This window comes from Podarcis raffonei, chromosome 4 (genome assembly GCF_027172205.1).
Source record: "Podarcis raffonei isolate rPodRaf1 chromosome 4, rPodRaf1.pri, whole genome shotgun sequence".
Taxonomy (NCBI): domain Eukaryota; kingdom Metazoa; phylum Chordata; class Lepidosauria; order Squamata; family Lacertidae; genus Podarcis; species Podarcis raffonei.
The window spans coordinates 23733776-23752081 of record NC_070605.1 but is presented as its reverse complement, the minus strand read 5'-3'; the positions used below and the strand labels follow the sequence as shown (position 1 = coordinate 23752081).

The window sequence follows — 18306 nt, the reverse complement described above, 5'->3', positions numbered from 1 at the left end:
ACGAAGAACCTTGTATTACCTCCTGGAAGAAAGGTCAAGTGATATATTTTTGCAGAATGGCAGGCCCTTACGTCAAAAGGCCTTCAGACTGCAACATGTCATTGCGGTAAGGGGAGGGAGGACATTATACAACAGTTTCAACTGGTGTTGAAGGCTGAGGCCTGTGGATATAGTGGCTACAGGTTGAAGAACACTTAACCACAATTGAGTAGTTGTTGCTTAGATTCTGTTCTTCAATCTGAAGATTCCAAATTACTGAGGTTCTGAAATGCCTTGGCTAAAGTGGACGTACTTTTAATCCTAGCTAATGTTGCTTGGAAATTCAAACCCCATGTTAAACCCCTTCTTTCTTAAGTGTAAAGGTAAAGGGACCCCTGACCATTAGGTCCAGTCGTGACCGACTCTGGGGTTGTGGCGCTCATCTTGCTTTATTGGCCGAGGGAGCCGGCGTTTGTCCGCAGACAGCTTCCGGATCATGTGGTCAGCATGACTAAGCTGCTTCTGGCGAACCAGAGCAGCACACGGAAACGCCGTTTACCTTCCCACCGGAGTGGTACCTATTTATCTACTTGTACTTTGACATGCTTTCGAACTGCTAGGTTGGCTGGAGCAGGGACCGAGCCATGGGAGCTCACCCCATCATGGGGATTCGAACCACCGACCTTCTGATCAGCAAGTCCTAGGCTCTGTGGTTTAACCCACAGCGCCACCTGCGTCCCATTCTTTCTTAAATTAGTGGTCCTTTAAAGTACTTAAATTATGCTGGATTGTCCCCCATTGTTCTTACAGCCCCCGTGACCAAAAAAAAAAGTTAATTTAGGCCTTACAGTGACTAAGAGCATGGTGAAGAACAGGGAATTTTCTTGCACCACTCTTTTAGGACAGTGGAGATACCTAGGACCTAATTTTGGCCTAATTTTAAAGGCATTCTGCAAGTGATCAGCTCACTTCTCAGGCAAGAGTGATCTGACTCTCTCCTGTTGTTGTGGAGAGAAAAAAGATTGCCCACCACTGTCTTATGACAACATAAGAATCGCCTTACCAGAACAAGACAGAGGCCAGCTTAAGGCCTACACTAAAACTTAGGGCCACAACAACTTTCTAAAGTCTCTTTGGGAAAAGGGAATTCAAAGTAGAAAAATGGCAGAAAGGCCTCCCACCATTTTGTGACTCTAAATAACAACTCCCCCATTACCCCTGCAGCTTTTCCTGCCCATGGCTGTTACTATTATTATTATTATTATTATTATTATTATTATTTGAATTCTTTCATTGCTTTATCTTGCCCCGAGCAAGTGGAGGGAGATGCCTGGGTACTAGGAGGGTACCTGACATTTCCACCATCTCTGGAGGTGTCTTCCTGGGGATTATTGGGTCTTGACTGTTTTCATACTATCGGTTATATTTTATCCTCACAATTGGAATGAATTTCAGGAACCAAAATGCTTTTTCTGTGCAGCCTGAGCAGGGGCAGTTGACAACTTCATAGTTAATTGTGGAATGAATGTCCACCATTAAGAAAAAGAAGGTCGGAATAGGCGAGTAGATATGTGGACAGTCCCTGAATCAAGTGACTTTTCTTATTTAATTTCTCAAAAGTTCTTAACCTAGCTCAAGGTAGTCATCTGAACCAGCCAGGTGTTGAACAGAGAATCAATCAAAGCCAGTCTGTTATTGGAAAAAAGAGAGTTTAGATCTTGTCTTACCCCAAAATGGCAACTAGATGTTCCATTTTGGCCACTGTAACATTGGTTTAAGGAGTCATTTGGTGCCTATTTAATGTATCTGAGTTTCTAACACTGTTCCTGTTCTTGATCTCTCATCAGCTCTTTATCCCATTGACCATGATCCAATCCTGGACCAGAAAATAACATTGGGAGAGTGCTTTTCAATGCCCTGGAGACTACATAATGGGGTACTGCAGGGCACTATCTTATATTCAATGCTATTTAATGTCAATACGAAACTGCTGAGAGAGGTCATTAGGAGTTTTAGGGAAAGGTGCCATCAGTATGTTGATGACACTCAGCTCTATTTCTCCATAGCATCTGAATCGGGAGAGGCCATGCAGTCCCTTGGACTGGTGCCAGTGGTGAGATGAAGGAGAGGAAAACAAGCTGAGCTTGAATCCTAGCAAGTCAGGGGCTCTGTGGCCAAGTGCCTGAGAAACTGGTCAATTGCCTCCCCTAGATAGGGTTGCATTCTCCTTTTTTGGAGGAGCAGGTTTGCAGTCCGGGGATGCTTCTGGATCCAACTTTGTCACTGGGGGCCCAAGTAGTCTCAGTGGCTAGAAGTGCCACTAGTACAGCAGCTACAGCTGTTCCTGGATTGGGCCACACTGGTTTATGCAATGGTTTCTTCAAGATTGAGCTACTGCAATGCACCCTACGTGGGGCTTCCCTTGCAGTTCATGCAGAATGCTGCGGCATGGTTGCAAACAGGAGTGAGAGCCTGTCAGCGCATAACACATCTGCTCAGCTAGGTTGCTGATTTGCTCCCAGACCGTTCAAGGTGTTGCTGTTAGTCATTTGTGTCGAATGGTTTTTAATATTGAATTTTAAATTATTGTGCCACACCTTGGGATCGGATGGTGAAGGGTGGGTACAACAACAATGTGAGACTGTTGAACTTCCATTTAGCACTTATCGCAGTCCTGATTGTAATAAACAGCTTAATTATATCTTCTCTCACTTTGATCAGGTAGGAGGAGTTCTTCAACAGAATCCAGTGCAAATATTAGCAGGTGCATGGGAAAATCACCTGTCATCAGCTTCCATCCAAAATATATTGAACTTATTGCAACTCCACAAGTTCTCTTGCCATTTGTACATGCGGCACTTCTGGAGTAAAAGCAACTCTTAATTTAGGCTTCAGGCGCAACAGTTGAGCGCCCTCTTAATTTATAAACGCCTGCCTGGATTGCCATTAACGTAACGGTTAAAACATTTACCTGCAGTCACACTTTCATGTCTCGCGGTGTGAGTTAATAAACTCGCTTAGCTGCTTTGTGAGCTAGAAGAGTGAACTGACTGCCATTTTGGCAATGTTTTTGAAACGTCGCTGTGGCTTACTCATTACTTCTTAATTTTCTTCAAAATTGAGCAGACTAAAGCTCTCTTAAACAGAAGAGCAGCCTGAAAACTTGAATTTCATAGAGTTTGAATCTGATTGGGATTGCTTCCCAAAGTGACAGCAGAGTGATAAACAGGCAATTCATTGGAAAGTGGGTGATGCCTCTAAACCGCAAGAGATGTTTTACTTGGTGTGATCCAAAGCTGCTGCAGTATATGAGTGAATATCTGAAAAATGCAGGTAGGTCAGGCTTCATTGGACTTCCCCACCTGTTCACCATCTGGCCAGCGATTGGAAGGGAGAGAAATGGAGGACCCACCTGATTAGCCTGCCTGATTTTCATACATACTGCAGCAGTGTGGAATAAAACTGTGCTGAAGTGAGGCCTGTGCCACTGGAGTGTGTATTTTCAGAATGGACGATGGTGTCATTGGTAAGGAGGGCATTCAGACATTGAGGCGGAGCCAAAGAGGTGCAACCCATATCCATTTATTTATTTATTTAGCAAAGATTTATATACCACCATTAAGGAGGGTGGGGAATACCATGGCAGTGAGTGAACAAGGCATAAATTTGTCAATAAAATTGCATTCGTAAGACAAGTACAAAATGCCTCACAAATCAGTAGATCAGATTAATACATCATCATGTATTACCCCTCAGGGAAAGCCTGGATGAGTTTTAAGCAGGTGCCCAAGTGCCAGATCTGCAGGAGCCTGCCTGACATTCATTGGGAGCGCATTCCAAGGGGCAGGTTCTGCCACACTGAAAGGACATAAATCGAACCATTGGATCACAAGCCATTACTAAGAGTGTCTCTCCCGAGGAAGGAAATGACTGGGCAAGAGTATACTATACATGAGACAACTAATGAGCGGGACAAGCTTTTGTGGTCTATGGCCGGCGGAATAAATCAAAGCCATGCGTTGTAGAACTAAATGTCTGCCTGAGATCACTGCCATTACCTCATCCCAGAAAGGAGCCAAAGCAATTAATCTTTACTGTCTTCGTAAAGCGGGCCAGAGAGATGCATCCAAGTGCTTGGGAGGGGAAGGTTATTTTTCTTTTATTTATAGGCTGGTAAATAATAGATAAGAACAGTGGTAATCAATAGGCATCCCAGTAGCACAATTAGGGGAATTAGTGGAGAGGGAGATGCTGGTTATGCATGTGTGTTTTCTGTTCTTTCCATGTGGAAAACTAAAGTTTTTGCTATCGGCGTTCCACACCGTGCTTCTAAAACCCTATAAAAGGTTATTTAATTCCACACATTTGCCTTTAATAACATGTGTTTTCATTATTAATAATTTATCCAGCACCTCAGAAAGTCGTCATTTTATCATCTATTAATCTCGCTGTTGATTGTTTTCTGCAGGCGATGACAAGTTTGTGCTGCGAAATGTCTTTTACATGGCCTAGCAATACGTGCAGAACCTGAACCCCCTCCTTAATTATGGTTAAGAAACCATCACTGCCCCCAAAGCTACACAACTGCGAGTGATTAAGGCTCGGCTGCTCTCTCTGGTGATTTTAACTCTTCTGTGATGCAGTAAACAAAGCTTAAGCCATTGTGAATCAGGCACCTGAAGTTTTACTATGGTTAACATTAAATCATGATTTTACTAGGACCTTGGGAAGCCAGGGTTGAGATCCCCACTCAGCCATGAAATTCATGTTCTTTAAACTAACCTACCTAACTACCTCACAGGGTTGTTGGAAGGATAGCATTGAGAGGGAGAGAACCAAAAGGTGGGATAGAGATGTGGTGATGATGCTTATGTGGTGTTAAAGAAAATGTATTTGGCCCTGTGACTTCCATTTCACTGCTGAATTCCCTGGCCTACAACCTACCAAATAAAAAGCAGCACATTGTTGGATGAATTGTGGGTCAGCAGACATACACAGTGTTAGAAACTCAGATATATAAGCTAGGTGTCAAATGGCTTCTTAAATCATGGTTACAGTCGCCAAAACAGAATGCCTAGTTGCCATTTTGGGGCCAGCTGGCTCGAAAATTGTATTTTTGCAATATGACTTTTTGGTTCCTGAAATTCATTCTGATTCTACAGATAAAATATAACACATAGAATTCCAGAGGATGTGTTGCTACTGTGTGAAAACAGTCAAGATCCAAGGATCCCCAGGTATGCAGCTCCAGATGGCGGAGATGTCAGGAGCTATCCTGGTACCCGGGCATCTTCACTTGGTCAATAGCCGGGTTCAAAATGCTCCTGGTGAATTGTGAATGCTGAACACACTCATGGTCTCTCTCTCTTTTGCAAAAGGAAATGCTTGTGCTACCATACATGTTTGATAGGCTGAGAACATTTTGATAGGACATATTGCACAGGCTTGCAGTTTGTGTCTTGTATTATATTTGTTTGTTTACCTCTTTATCGGTTACTTTATACCTTTTGAAGCTTTTAACGTGTCATAATTATAGTGTCACGGTCCGCCTTTTGAACTTTCGACTGAAATAACCCCTGTCGTTTCAATTACTGTATAAACTTCTCTGGCAGCTTCCTAGGAATGAATTAGAAATATGTATGCTACATAAATAAGTTTAAATGGCAGCTCTTGAGTTTAAAGTAATGAATTCGCAGGTTGGTTTGCAGTGACTCCATAGTTTGCTATACACAATAAAAAGCATAAGGAATCTGCTGGAGCAGCTCTTGAACCTGTGAGGTGCTGAGCAATGCGATGTGGAAAAATTTTCTGTGGAAAATTTTTTGGTTTCTAAAGTAACAGTGGATGGATGCCAAGTGCAAATACAGTATTAGGCAAGCTTGGCAGATTCAAAGTGTTTAGCTTTGCTTGACGCAATGTGAATAAAATAAATTGTCACTGTGAGCTGATGGGTTTGTTTTAGTTCTGTGGTGGTTTGTCTTTTCCCATTCTTTATGTGTCTCCCCCCTTTATTTCCCCCCTTTAATACATTTGCAGTAAAAAAATAATAATCCATAAAAAATGCTAAACCAGATCATTCTGTTGGGCAGGGGTGGGGAAACTGTGGGCCTTCAGATGTGGCCAGCTTGCTCAGTGGTCAGCTATGGTGGCGCTAACGTCTAACAAAATTTAGAGGGTCACAGGCATGATTTTTCTTGGTACAGTTTCGCTTCACTTGCTGACGTGAGGTAACAGAAGCAGCTCCCAATTATTGGTATGTGGTTAATAATAATAAAAATGCATGAAGAAGAAGAATGGTCCTCTAAACTTTTCTCATTCGCAGGCATATTGTGAAAACGCTATTCCTGGGTCAGATACTTTCGCTGTTCATATGTGGGACTGCGGTTACAAGCCAGTACTTGGCCGACAAGTACCAGGTCAACACTCCAATGCTGCAGAGTTTCATCAACTATTGCCTGCTTTTCCTCATGTACACAATGATTCTGGCCTTCAGAAAAGGTACAAGTGGGACCCGCCACAGAATTGTGGAGTACAGTGGGACCTTGGTTCTCAAACTTAATCCGTTCCGGAAGTCCGTTCCAAAACCAAAGCATTCCAAAACCGAGGCACGCTTCCCACAGAAAGTAATGCAAAATATTAATCCGTTCCAGACTTTTAAAAACAACCTCTAAAACAGCAATTTAACATGAATTTTACTATCCTAATGAGACCATTGATCCATAAAATGAAAGCATTAAACAATGTACTGCAGTCACACAATCAATCAGTAGCTGAACTGGGTTCCACACAGTCACAAAAACAAACCAAAAAGAGCCGCAAAAACACAAAATAAATAGCAAAAACAGACAGACCTCAGCATCACACTTAAAACAGAAGTGTGGCACTCAAATCGGCGGACGTTTGGCTTTCGAAAAGAGTTCACAAACCGGAACACTTACTTCCGGGTTTGCAGTGTTTGGGTTCCAAGTTGTTTGAGTACCAAGGTGTTTGAGAACCAGGGTACCACTGCATTCTTTTTCCAGTCATTAAACCCATGTCCAGGATTCTCCATTCCATTTCACCCAACCTCTGCTCTCAGAATTCCATGCCCACTGTTCATACTCTGTCCTCACAGGGATGTTTTATGGAGAGTTCCCTTCCATATGGTATTTCCCTAAAGGTGCCATTTAAAAAAAACAACCTGATGTTTAGATTTTATTTATTTATATAGCAAGATTTATACACCGCATCATTTTTTTCAAAATTCTCGTAAGAAGTTTACATAAAATAGTGTAAGAGAAATACTCATAAGAAAAAGGCAATAAAATGAACAGGCTTTAAAAACAAGTATACATAATATATGTTATCACAATATGGATAAAATAAATTTTAGAAGTAATGTTTCAAAACATTATTTGTGGATTGGTCATTTTTTATTACGATTTTTACTCTTAGGTTGGGTGGTGTTTGTTCTTTTTCCAGTGGAAAGGTGAACTGTAAACGTAACCACTAAATAAACTTTTATTATTTTATATCGGTAGAAAATATTGGTACTCCACTTTTCCCTTAGTAAAACTGGACAATAAAAGCACTGTATTGTAAAATAAAAACAAACGACAAATAGAAATGAGTGGCGGCTAATAAAAAAACTTAATATTGTTAATTATTATTATTAATTATTTATACCCCACCTGTCTGGCTTGGTTTCCCCAGCCACTCTAGGCGGGGAAAATATCAAAACTTGTCTGGTCAAACGCTTGTCGAAAAGAAAAGTTTTCACATGGTAATGCAAAGCTGTTGGAGAATGGGTGAGGCAGGCCTCTCTGAGGAGTTTTGGACCATAATACAGCCCTCGAGAAGGATGCCTCCTTGGTCAAATAGAGACACGTGTGATGTAGCATTTAGAGTGTCAGACCAGGGTTCAAATCTCCATTTGGCCACAAAGCTTGCTCGGTGACCTTGGACCAGTCGCCAGCTCTCTGCCAAACTTACCTCACAGGCCCAAAGATGGAGAGGGGGTGAAGCGCATATGTCACTGTGGGTTCCTTGGAGGAAATAATAATAAAACTATCAAGTGTAACTCGCATTTTTGGGGGGACACAGTGGGAGCTTCTGCAGAAGAGATGGACCAGAGAGCAGACCCATGCCTAAATGTTGACATGCGTGTTTTGCTTTCTCTGCAGATGACGACAACCTCTGGCAGATCCTGCGAAGGAAATGGTGGAAGTACATTTTGCTTGGATTAGTTGACGTTGAAGCCAACTACTCCATCGTCAAAGCCTACCAGTATACCACCCTAACAAGTGTCCAGGTAGAATAGAGAGCGAAGATTCTTGTGACACTTTAAAAATGTGTGTGTGTGTGTGTGTGTGTGTGTGTGTGTGTGTGAAGAGCCACCGATAAACGAGTGTGATGTATTGGTCAGAGTGATGGGCTAGGCCTAGCGAGACTCGATGCTTTAAATCGCCACCCAGCCTCTTGAAGTTGACTGGGTGACCTTGGGCCACTCAAGTTCTCTCTCAGCCTAACCTACCCCATGGGGTTGTGGTGAGGATAAAATGGAGGTGGGGAGAAGCTCCTTCAAGGAAAGATAGGGGTGTAAATAGAACGAGTGGACAGTGAAGAGGCTCAGTGTCATCACATAATCTTGAGACCATGTAGGACTGTTTTACACGGGAGAGATGCAAAAAACCCACGAATGAGCATAAGTGGGGATTTGAACTGTGGCCTCCTATTCCAGCACTGTTTCAGTGTTTGAGGGTAAACATCCAACAGAGTCCTGTCTAAAATTAGGACAACAGTGATTACCCAATTCATCCGTTAGAAACCTTTTGGTAGATCAAAAAGGTGTCTCCTAGTTAACCGGGCAGCAGATGCAATTTCTGAAAACTGGCTAATGACTTTTAATACAAATACTTAGAAAACATCCTCTCCAGCTCAAAACATCCTCTCCATGGGAGTCTTCCAGCCGCTTTCTCTGGATAAAAGATACCTTTTTGCTTCGTCTGGTTGTTTTCAATTTGAGGAAGTATTTTTGTAGATTTTGAGGCTTGATAATGGTGAGATGCTTGCTGCTGTTTCCTGGTAATTAAGACTACAGCAATTCTTGGTATGCCCCACTGGGAGTGAGCACCATTGAACTCAGTGGGACTTACTTCTGAGTAAACATGTGTAGGACCAGGCTGTAGAAGAAACATAATGCAAACATTGCAACTTCTGTCGCCTTAGATAGAGATCCGTGAGGGGTTGGCCCCTGTGGAAACAAGCTGACGCCAGCAGATCTTTTAAAGGCAATGTTGTATGCCACCAACCTGGCTGTCACTGTTAAAAATAGCTACAGTGCCACCCCTATTGCTGTCTCTCCTTGAACAGGGTGAATGGATCAAGCAGCGAATGCCAGATATAATTCTGTGGGTCAGTGATGCTACAGGAAGAAGACATATTTCAGTGTATGTATGTGTGGAGGGAGGGGGAGAGTAGAGCAGGGCTGGTTTAACTATCAACACCCCAGACAGTACTGTTGTTCTAAATATATGCTAAGCATGAGAGGTGCCTTACGCATCAGGAATAAGTGTTGCTGCCCCATCATCAAAAGACACAAAAACCGCTTGGCTAGTTTCGACCTTGTTTAATTTGCTGATGTCTTCCCATGGATTGGAAACTTCTTAGAGACTTTTTGCATGAAAAAAAAATGAAGTTATGATATCTGGGCTTGAAGATTGAAGATAATGTTGGTTTACAGAAGGTGGATTTGTTGGGTGTTCTCTTGGAGTGCATGCATTGAATAATTCTGTATTATTACAGCTGACAGATAAAGAATTGAAAGTTCCTCTTTCTTTTTCTTTCCCTCTTCCCCCATCTTTCCTTTCTTTCTTATTTTGTTCTTCTCCCTCTTACTCAGGCATAGGCAAACTCTGCCCTCCAGATGTTTTGGGACTACAACTCCTATCATGCCTAGCTGACAGGACCAGTGGTCAGGGATGATGGGAGTTGTAGTCCCAAAACATCTGGAGGGCAGAGTTTGCCTATGCCTACTCTTACTGCTCTGCGTTTTTATTTAGATTATTTAGGCTAGCTTTTTAGTCTTGATGCAAAGATATCCGATATGAATCTTTTGTATTTCCAAATTTCAGTAAAAAAATATTGAATTGAATATTTGCCACCCGGAGGAGTTATTAGTCCACATGTGCCCTTTTTATGACCGGACTTTATGCCTTTCTGTACACGGCAGCTCCTAGACTGCTTTGGGATTCCTGTGCTGATGGCTTTATCGTGGTTCATCCTCCGCGCAAGATACAAACTGATCCATTTCATTGCGGTTGCTGTCTGCCTGTTGGGAGTAGGCACCATGGTTGGTGCGGACGTGTTAGCTGAGAGGCACAATGGGGAAGGTAAGGGCTGGAGAAAACGTCATGGTGAAATGCGAAAAACATTGTGTCCATGGGAGAGTCCTCTGAGTGTTCAAATCCTTCCTCTGAATCAGATTTTCAGTAATTCCAGAATATGTCAAGTATTTCTGCTTTGAGGAAATAATAACCATGTTCTTGTTTCGATGGGGAAATATACAGGCGGGATTCAACTAAGCTGTTGCATGCACAGAATGAGGTCCTCTTACGCAGTGGCACTCCTCCTCCGCCCTGTGAATCGCCTCACACCCCCTAAGTCTGCTCCCGGAGGGTTGGGGAGGGGGGGAACCCAGAAAAGGTTTGGGGCAGGAGGGGGGTGGGTCTTGCACACCTACAACATTTAGTACTGTGTTGAATTCCAGTCAATGTTCTTTGCTGCTCTGTGCTTAGTTGAGAAAGCCTGAATTCTGAAGTGCTAGGGCTTTGGGTATCACTGGCTGAAAAATAAAAAGATGCATGGAATCAGAGTGCCTGAAAATGTGTTGCTGACTACTGCATGGTTCTGAAATGTATATTCTGGCTTGGATGCTAAGGTAAGGAAGTTCACAAAGGCAAAGGTTTCTGTCTCTCCCTCCTGGGAAGTGCCTCTGGGAGCCTTCCTGGAAAATGTAGGGGGCTGGGGGAGTGGAAGACGGCAGGAAACCTTCCACAAACTTTCTTGAGTTAACTTACGTACATCTCTCTCCATCTTTATATTCTTTTAGATTCCAGGTAAAACACCATCTTTTTTGTTGGGCTTTCAGAGTCTGAGAGGATAAGTAATTTTTTTATTATTACTAATTATGCAGTTCATGAGAACTGGTGTAATCTTTCTGTTTCGTTAGGGTTTCATGTTACCCTGTTTTTGTTAACTGCCCTGTGAGTATTTTTTGGCAAAGGACAGAAATCTCTAAAGAAAGTAGTAATCTTAAAATCCAAGACTCTGAAATTTAATTAATATACATACACACACACAATTTATGTTCTGCTTAATCAACAAAACCTCTAGGCAGTTTACATAAAATACACTTTAAAATCCCCAGTAAGAGCAGATGTTAAAGACAAGCTTTCCTAAAAACAGTTATTTAGCAGGATATACCACTGCCCCTGCTGTATGGCCATGGGTGGGACATTGCTAGCTTTTTTCTTATTTTATAGGGCAGGAAATTTAGCTCAACATTTCAGATCTATTGGGGGACCAGTCTCCCAGAGTTACTTCCATTATCCTGGGTCTTCAAACAAAGCCTGTTCTGTTCTGTTCTGTTCTGTTCTGAGGGAGAACTTCCTGTCTCCTACCTTGTAGTAGGACAGGCAGGTATTATAAATGAAATACTTCAATAAATGAATGTCTGAAGCTACCTTATGCAGAGTCGGGATTGGCCTGGTGAGCATCCGATGCCAGTGCTGACAATACCTCAAAGAACTACCATATTTTTTGTTCTATAAGACTCACTTTTTCCCTTCTAAAAAGTAAGGGGAAATGTGTGTGCGTCTTATGGAGTGAATGCAGGCTGCACAGCTATCACAGAAGCCAGAACAGCAAGAGGGATTGCTGCTTTCACTGTGCAGCGATCCCTCTTGCTGTTCTGGCTTCTGAGATTCAGAATATTTTTTTTCTTGTTTTCCTCCTCCAAAAACTAGGCGCCTCTTGTGGTCTGGTGCAGACCACAAGCGAAAAATACGGTATTTCCTTGTTGAATGGAAATGTACTGAGCATGCTTTCATAATGATGGCTTCTCCTTTTATGGATTTGGGTGAAGGCTTGCTTCCTACCACAGTACCTGCAACCTAGCTATGATCTCTGTCAGATCTTTCTAACCTGCCATTCAGGCTCCACAGGTTTGCTCCAGTTGGAGAGTCTATCCTAGATTTGAAGCCATTCTGCTCAGAAAGGCCCAGAGTTTCCTGGCAAATCTCCAGCAGTGTGAGAGGCAGAAATCCACAACCCAGCCATGCCAATAGGAAAAACTTGCATCAAATTCTGCTGGCTAAAGCAACAGGAGCCCTGCCAGGCTGAAAAAGCTTGCGCCTCTAATAAGAGCAGCATTTTTTTTAGCATTGATTCGATATTGAGCAAGATCCCACAACTGGATCATGTTACAGCTAGTAAAACAGTTCTAAATCCCGGGGCCTCCAAAAGCAAACCGAAAAAGGGTCTGTCATACTCTTAGCATCCATTTAGGAATTTACTGAGAACTTACGGAGATCGATGTATTGATTTTTTTTTTACAAAAGGGCTAAATTAGGCTGTTAATGTAAGAGGGGGAACTTAAGGTCTTGTTCTTCCCCTTAACTACATTTTGCTTGGTTTCCTAAAGTGCCCAACTAACAGGTAGTATATATCAGTCTGAAAATAAGTTGCCCCCAAATGTAGGCTGCACCGCGAAACAGAGATCTTTTTCAAAGGCAGCAAAACAAGATATCCTGACCCACAATTAAGCGTAAACATAGGCTTACACCCCAAGCCAGGTTTGGGGTGAGGTGGGGTGGAGTCCAGTCTATATCCAGACCAATACAGTACTTAAACATTCCACAACTATGTTTCAGAAAAGAAGGTTTTGTTTAGAATTCAGATTTCCCCAAAGATCTGATGGTCAGCAGCAGACGAAGACTTTTTTGAAGCAGGCCGACTACAAACCATGATAGATAATTAACCACAGTGTAGAGTTCTTCACAGTGAGACCTTTGGGTATAGGGCGGTATAGAAATTAAATTAAATTAATAATAAGAATAAGAATAAGAATAATAAAAAGTTCAGACTCAAATGTGGGCATTAATTGGAAGTAGGGAGTTGTATTCAGTGCTATGTGCCTAGAGTTCCACCAGAGCAGTGGGACTTCTTCTCCCCACCCCAAATCTGCTCCATCCCCCCCCCCCCATTGGAGCAGATTTTGATGGTGTGTGGAGGCTGCAGAAAGGAGGAGGATGTTCCATTGCACAAGCAGAAGTCTGCTGTTGCTCAAGCAGAACGACAGCATTGGATAAAACAAAGAAACTTCTGATCTCCTTGTGGCAGGTTTTTTTTTAACCATGATAAACTATGGTTTATGAACTATGGTTTATCATGATCTCCAAACACAGTCATGTCTTCTGAGCTGAAAAGAGAAAAGAGATTCTGTGGCAAGTACCCAACACACTTTTTTTAATACTCCAATAGTTGCCAATGTGGTGTAGTAGTTAGACCATTGGACCAGGACCTGGGAGACCAGGGTTCAAATCCCCATTTAGCCATGACGCTCACAGGGTGGTCACAATCGCTCACTCTCAGCCTAAGCTACCTCACGGCATTCCTGTGAATATAGAAAATGGAGGAGGAGAACTTGAGCTCCTTGGAAGAAAGAATAAATAGTTGGGAAAATGATCTGTGTGCTTATACCTGATTTTGCCATTAAAAATGCCTGCAAGTTGGATTTTACAGCAGCCTCCCTCTTTTTGTGCTTGTCAATTTATATTTTCTCTGCAGGTACCGACGTGGTGATCGGCGATGTCTTAGTCCTCCTTGGTGCTTCCTTATATGCCATTTCGAATGTGAGTGAGGAATACATTGTGAAAAATCTGAGCAGAGTGGAGTTTCTAGGAATGGTGGGCTTGTTTGGGACTATTATCAGCGGTCTGCAGCTGTAAGGATCTATTATACGTACTTTAATTCTAATTAAGAAAACAAAAAACCTTCTGCATCACAGAATGATTTCTTCCTTTCCATGAATTGGTGGGTGTGTTATTAGTAATCCATTGCTAGCATTGCCATTAACCTGTTCAAGAACAAAGGCGTCTTGTGGGGTTGCCAGGATGCAACCTGGAGAAGACCTTTACATTAAAATTTTCTCCCAAATTGGGAGACTAGGCAGACATCGCTTCTCTTACTCATCTCCCCACCTCGCTCCACCATCTCTTTCATTTGCTTACCTCTTCTATCTTCTGTATCAAAAATAACATAAAGTTATAGGGTGGGATCTCTGGGTTGTGACTTGCACCCTTATATTTACCTGATTTGTTCTTCTCGTACCTGGTGTGTCTTTAACTTTCTTTTTGTGGCTTACGTGCTGTCCATGCTGTCCCTTGAAATGCCAAATTCTGTAAATGATTATTCATGCAAATTATCTCCTTGACTTTCAATGAACCAGATGTAGGATTAAAGACAATCTTGGGATTAATCATTTCTGGGCCGGGATCTTGTTTTTCTGGGTCACGTTGCCATCTTTTTAGAGACAAGGGTTTTTGCATCTTTTACAGTTGAGTGGTAAGCACAAACCCAACACTTCTTCCCATTGCTTCATCTCTCCATGCTGAGATCAGTTCACCTGACCGACTTCTGCCCATTATAGTAGTGTTGAAAGGCACCATTGTCCGTAGAAAAAGTGACCACCCTATTTTGGAAATGCATCTTTCCAGTGAAACTTGAAGCTACGGTGTTGATAGTTGGCAAAGGGCCCTTAATTGTGTTTCTTAAAGTAATCCCATATGCTGATGGTGAACTCATTCTACAAGTATTGATCCTTATGTGGCCGAAAATGCACCATCCATGCGCGAGAGGGCAGTATTACAGGCTCTAGGAAGGACCAAGGTTTGCATAAGTACATAGGAATGGAAACCCTTCCCCCTGCCCCAAAAATATCCAGTGAAGACCAAGCATGCTCAGTCGGCACAGTTTGCTTAACTGACAGTGGTGGAAACAGGATGGAAAATTTGAGCAGAATGAATTTGAGTTTTCTGGAAGAAGGCATCACTGTTTTAACTGGAACACTGAACAGGAGAAGTCCACACACTGAGATAGCTTAGTCGGTAGAGTATGAGACTCTAATCTCAGGATCATGGGTTTGAGCCCCATGTTGGGCTAAATATTTCTTCATTGCAGCGGCGGTTGGACTAGATGATCCTGGTGGCCCCTTCCAACTCTGCCATTCTATGACGCTGCAACATTTTGCTGCAGGTCCCATTTTGTATAACCATCTAAGCATTAAATGCAACTTTAAAAAAATAAGTCTTTATCTACAGCGGATGATGAATTAGTTCCAGCCAAGACGAATATTATGCAAACATGCCTTTGAATGAGGCAGTATTGATTCTCCCAAGGGAGTGATTCAATTACCATTTTAATCCCACAGAGTTAACTAAGGCCAAATATGACCTGGTTGTTGTTAATGGATCAACAAGAAAAAACATGTTTCAATTATTAAACTCTGTTCTTGATCAGCCAAACACTGCATTCGCTAGAAACAAGTGGCCGTAGGCCTATGCGCTGATTGCAGCCTTGAGGCTATTTTATGGGTTTATATTAAAATCCTGAAGATATTCTTAGCAGGGTCCTAATACTGCTGGTCACTGCCTGGAGATCAGCACTTCAGATTCAGCAAGGAGATAGACTGTTTCAGCTTTTCTTGGATTGCTAATGTTGGTTTTTTGGATTATTATGCTGTCTTTTGATTGTTTTACTGAAGTTTATGAGCTGCTTCTGTGGCTCCATCAAGCAGACGAAAGGTGGAATATAATAATTTTAATAAAATAAATAGCCGATAAAGTGGGCTTCAGTCAACACAGTTTCAGGTGGAACATTTCCTCTCATTCCAGTCACTACTTGCGTAGCCCAAATGGTGTCACCCATACATAAGAGGGAGATATCAGTGGGCTTGGGGCAACCCAGAGATTTGCAGAAGTACCAAAAACCATTAGGGGAAAAACCCAAAGTGGGAAGAAGCCCCAAATCAGTCCAGTGTGGTCAGTAGCCATGAAATTCTGACGCTAGGCCCAGGGGAATGGAATAGAGTTGCTGAAATAACGAACAAGGAGCAACATTGTGTTGCACCTCACCTGCACCCTAATAAACCTCTCCATCATTTAAGGTGCCAGAAGTTTACTCTTGTGTGTGTTGTCCACAGAGACTGTAATCCAATGCCCACTGCCTTAGGAGTAAGTCTCCCTAATTCAGGGGGGCTTGCTTCAAAGAAAGCCTTCATAGGATTGATCCATAACCTAAATGCCTGTTACAATTAACTGTTGATCGTTATGAAAACCACACCCCCATATTTTAATGCTGGTGTTTTTCTTTCCTCCTCTTTCTCCCACCTTCCCTGTAGAGCCATTGTGGAACATAAAGACATTGCTTCTATTCAGTGGAACTGGAAAGTCGGTATGTGTGCTCTGAAACACCGAAGCAAATAACCTTGCAATTGCTTTGCATGTAGCTGTGGGGGTGGGACTCCATGCTGCTCCTGGAAAGCTGCTCAGACCCTGGTCAACCCCTAATAGGGCGATACTTGTAATTAGTAAAAGAGGCCCCAGGTTCTCCTATTCACTTCCAAAAGCTGTGTGGGTGTCTTGTAAGGAGCTTTTTTGGTTAAGGAAATCGGCAACTTGGGGTGTGGGGTAAGGAATCATGATGCACGTATAAAATCATGTTTGGAGGAACTGGATAGAGGTAACCTTCCATCCTCCCCATTCCTTGTTCCATAATCCTAGAACTTGGAATCATCCTGTCAGTTTGATTGACACAACAGACATAAAGAGAGCACGGTTCAGAGAGGCTAAGTGTATCAGTGGCCATTTGTCACAATGGCCTGCCCAGAACTTGGAGATTCAGAGCCAATGTACCTCTCTGAATAGTAGTTGCCGAATAATAACAAGAGTAGAAGGGAACTATTACTACTACTACTACTACTACTACTACTACTACTACTAAATAATAATGTGGTACCTCGGGTTAAGAACTTAATTCATTCCGGAGGTCTGTTCTTAACCTGAAGCTGTTCTTAACCTGAAGCACCACTTTAGCTAATGGGGCATCCCGCTGCTGCTGTGCCGCTAGGGCACGATTTCTGTTCTCATCCTGAAGCAAAGTTCTTAACCCAAGGTACTATTTCTGGGTTAGTGGAGTCTGTAACCTGAAGCGTCTGTAACCCAAGGTACCACTGTAATAATAATAATAATAATAATAATAATAATAATAATAATAATAAATAATTTATACCCCGCCCATCTGGCTGGGTTTCCCCAGCCACTCTGGGCGGCTTCCAACAAAATATTAAAAACACAATAAAAGATGAAACAGTAAAAACTTCCCTAAACAGAGCTGCCATCAGATGTCTTCTAAAAGCCAAATAGTAGTTCATTTCCTTGACATCTGATGGGAGGGCGTTCCACAGGGTGGGCGCCACAACCAAGAAGGCCCTCTGCCTGGTTCTCTGTAACCTCACTTCTCGCAGGGAGGGAACCGCCAGAAGGCCCTTGGAGCTGGACCTCAGTGTCTGGGCTGAATGATGGGGGTGGAGACGCTCCTTCAGGTATACTGGGGTGAGGCTATTTAGGGCTTTAAAGGTCAGCACCAACACTTAATTTCTTAATTTCTGTGTTGGGGCTTCCCATAGCAGGCATCTAGTTGGCCATGCATGGGATGCTGGCATAGTTCGGCCTTTTGTCCAACCATGGAGTGCTCCTCTCTTATCATCTTATCTCACTGTAGCTGTACGGGTTTAATGCTCCTGAGAATACACTGTCCTCCTCTTTCCCACTTTTATGCTATTAGCAGCATTTGGTGCCTTAAATGTTAAGCCCTTAACTTGCCTTGCAGTGCTGCTCTTCCTGGCCTTTGCACTGTGCATGTTCGGACTGTACAGCTTCATGCCAGTCGTGATCAAAGTAACCAGCGCTACATCCGTCAACTTGGGCATTCTGACCGCTGACCTCTACAGCCTCTTCTTTGGGCTCTTTCTCTTCGACTACAAGGTGAGCAAGTTTTTCAGATCAATGACATTTGGGGCTAAGCTATGTTCGAGAATTATTTCTGTGGCTTAGCATCTAAACTAGGGCTGTCCGTGCTCTGTGCTAAAAATAATTAGCATTCTGCACCCACCCCAGCAAAATTCTGTCACAGGTATCAATTGGCATAATTTCTCTAACTTTGCATAATTTATCTGGCCATCTGCATTGTTTTGCCTGGTGGTGATAGTTGAGGGGAGTGACTAGGATC

At 42.7% G+C, this 18306-nt stretch overlaps 2 protein-coding genes across 4 annotated transcripts in view; both read left to right on the top strand.

The window, feature by feature from the left end:
- The window catches only part of ALKBH8 (alkB homolog 8, tRNA methyltransferase), a 245775-nt gene that overhangs the window by 53130 nt on the left and 174339 nt on the right, over positions 1 to 18306 (top strand). The window lies entirely within an intron of this gene.
- Positions 1 to 18306, top strand: part of SLC35F2 (solute carrier family 35 member F2) — a 54850-nt gene that overhangs the window by 21263 nt on the left and 15281 nt on the right. For all 3 annotated transcript variants that reach the window (XM_053385751.1, XM_053385752.1, XM_053385750.1), the window contains exons 2-7: positions 6302 to 6477; positions 8142 to 8269; positions 10190 to 10349; positions 13807 to 13963; positions 16418 to 16470; positions 17908 to 18062. In XM_053385751.1, coding sequence (XP_053241726.1) covers positions 6302 to 6477; positions 8142 to 8269; positions 10190 to 10349; positions 13807 to 13963; positions 16418 to 16470; positions 17908 to 18062 — 829 coding nt within the window. The remainder of the gene's footprint in view (positions 1 to 6301; positions 6478 to 8141; positions 8270 to 10189; positions 10350 to 13806; positions 13964 to 16417; positions 16471 to 17907; positions 18063 to 18306) is intronic.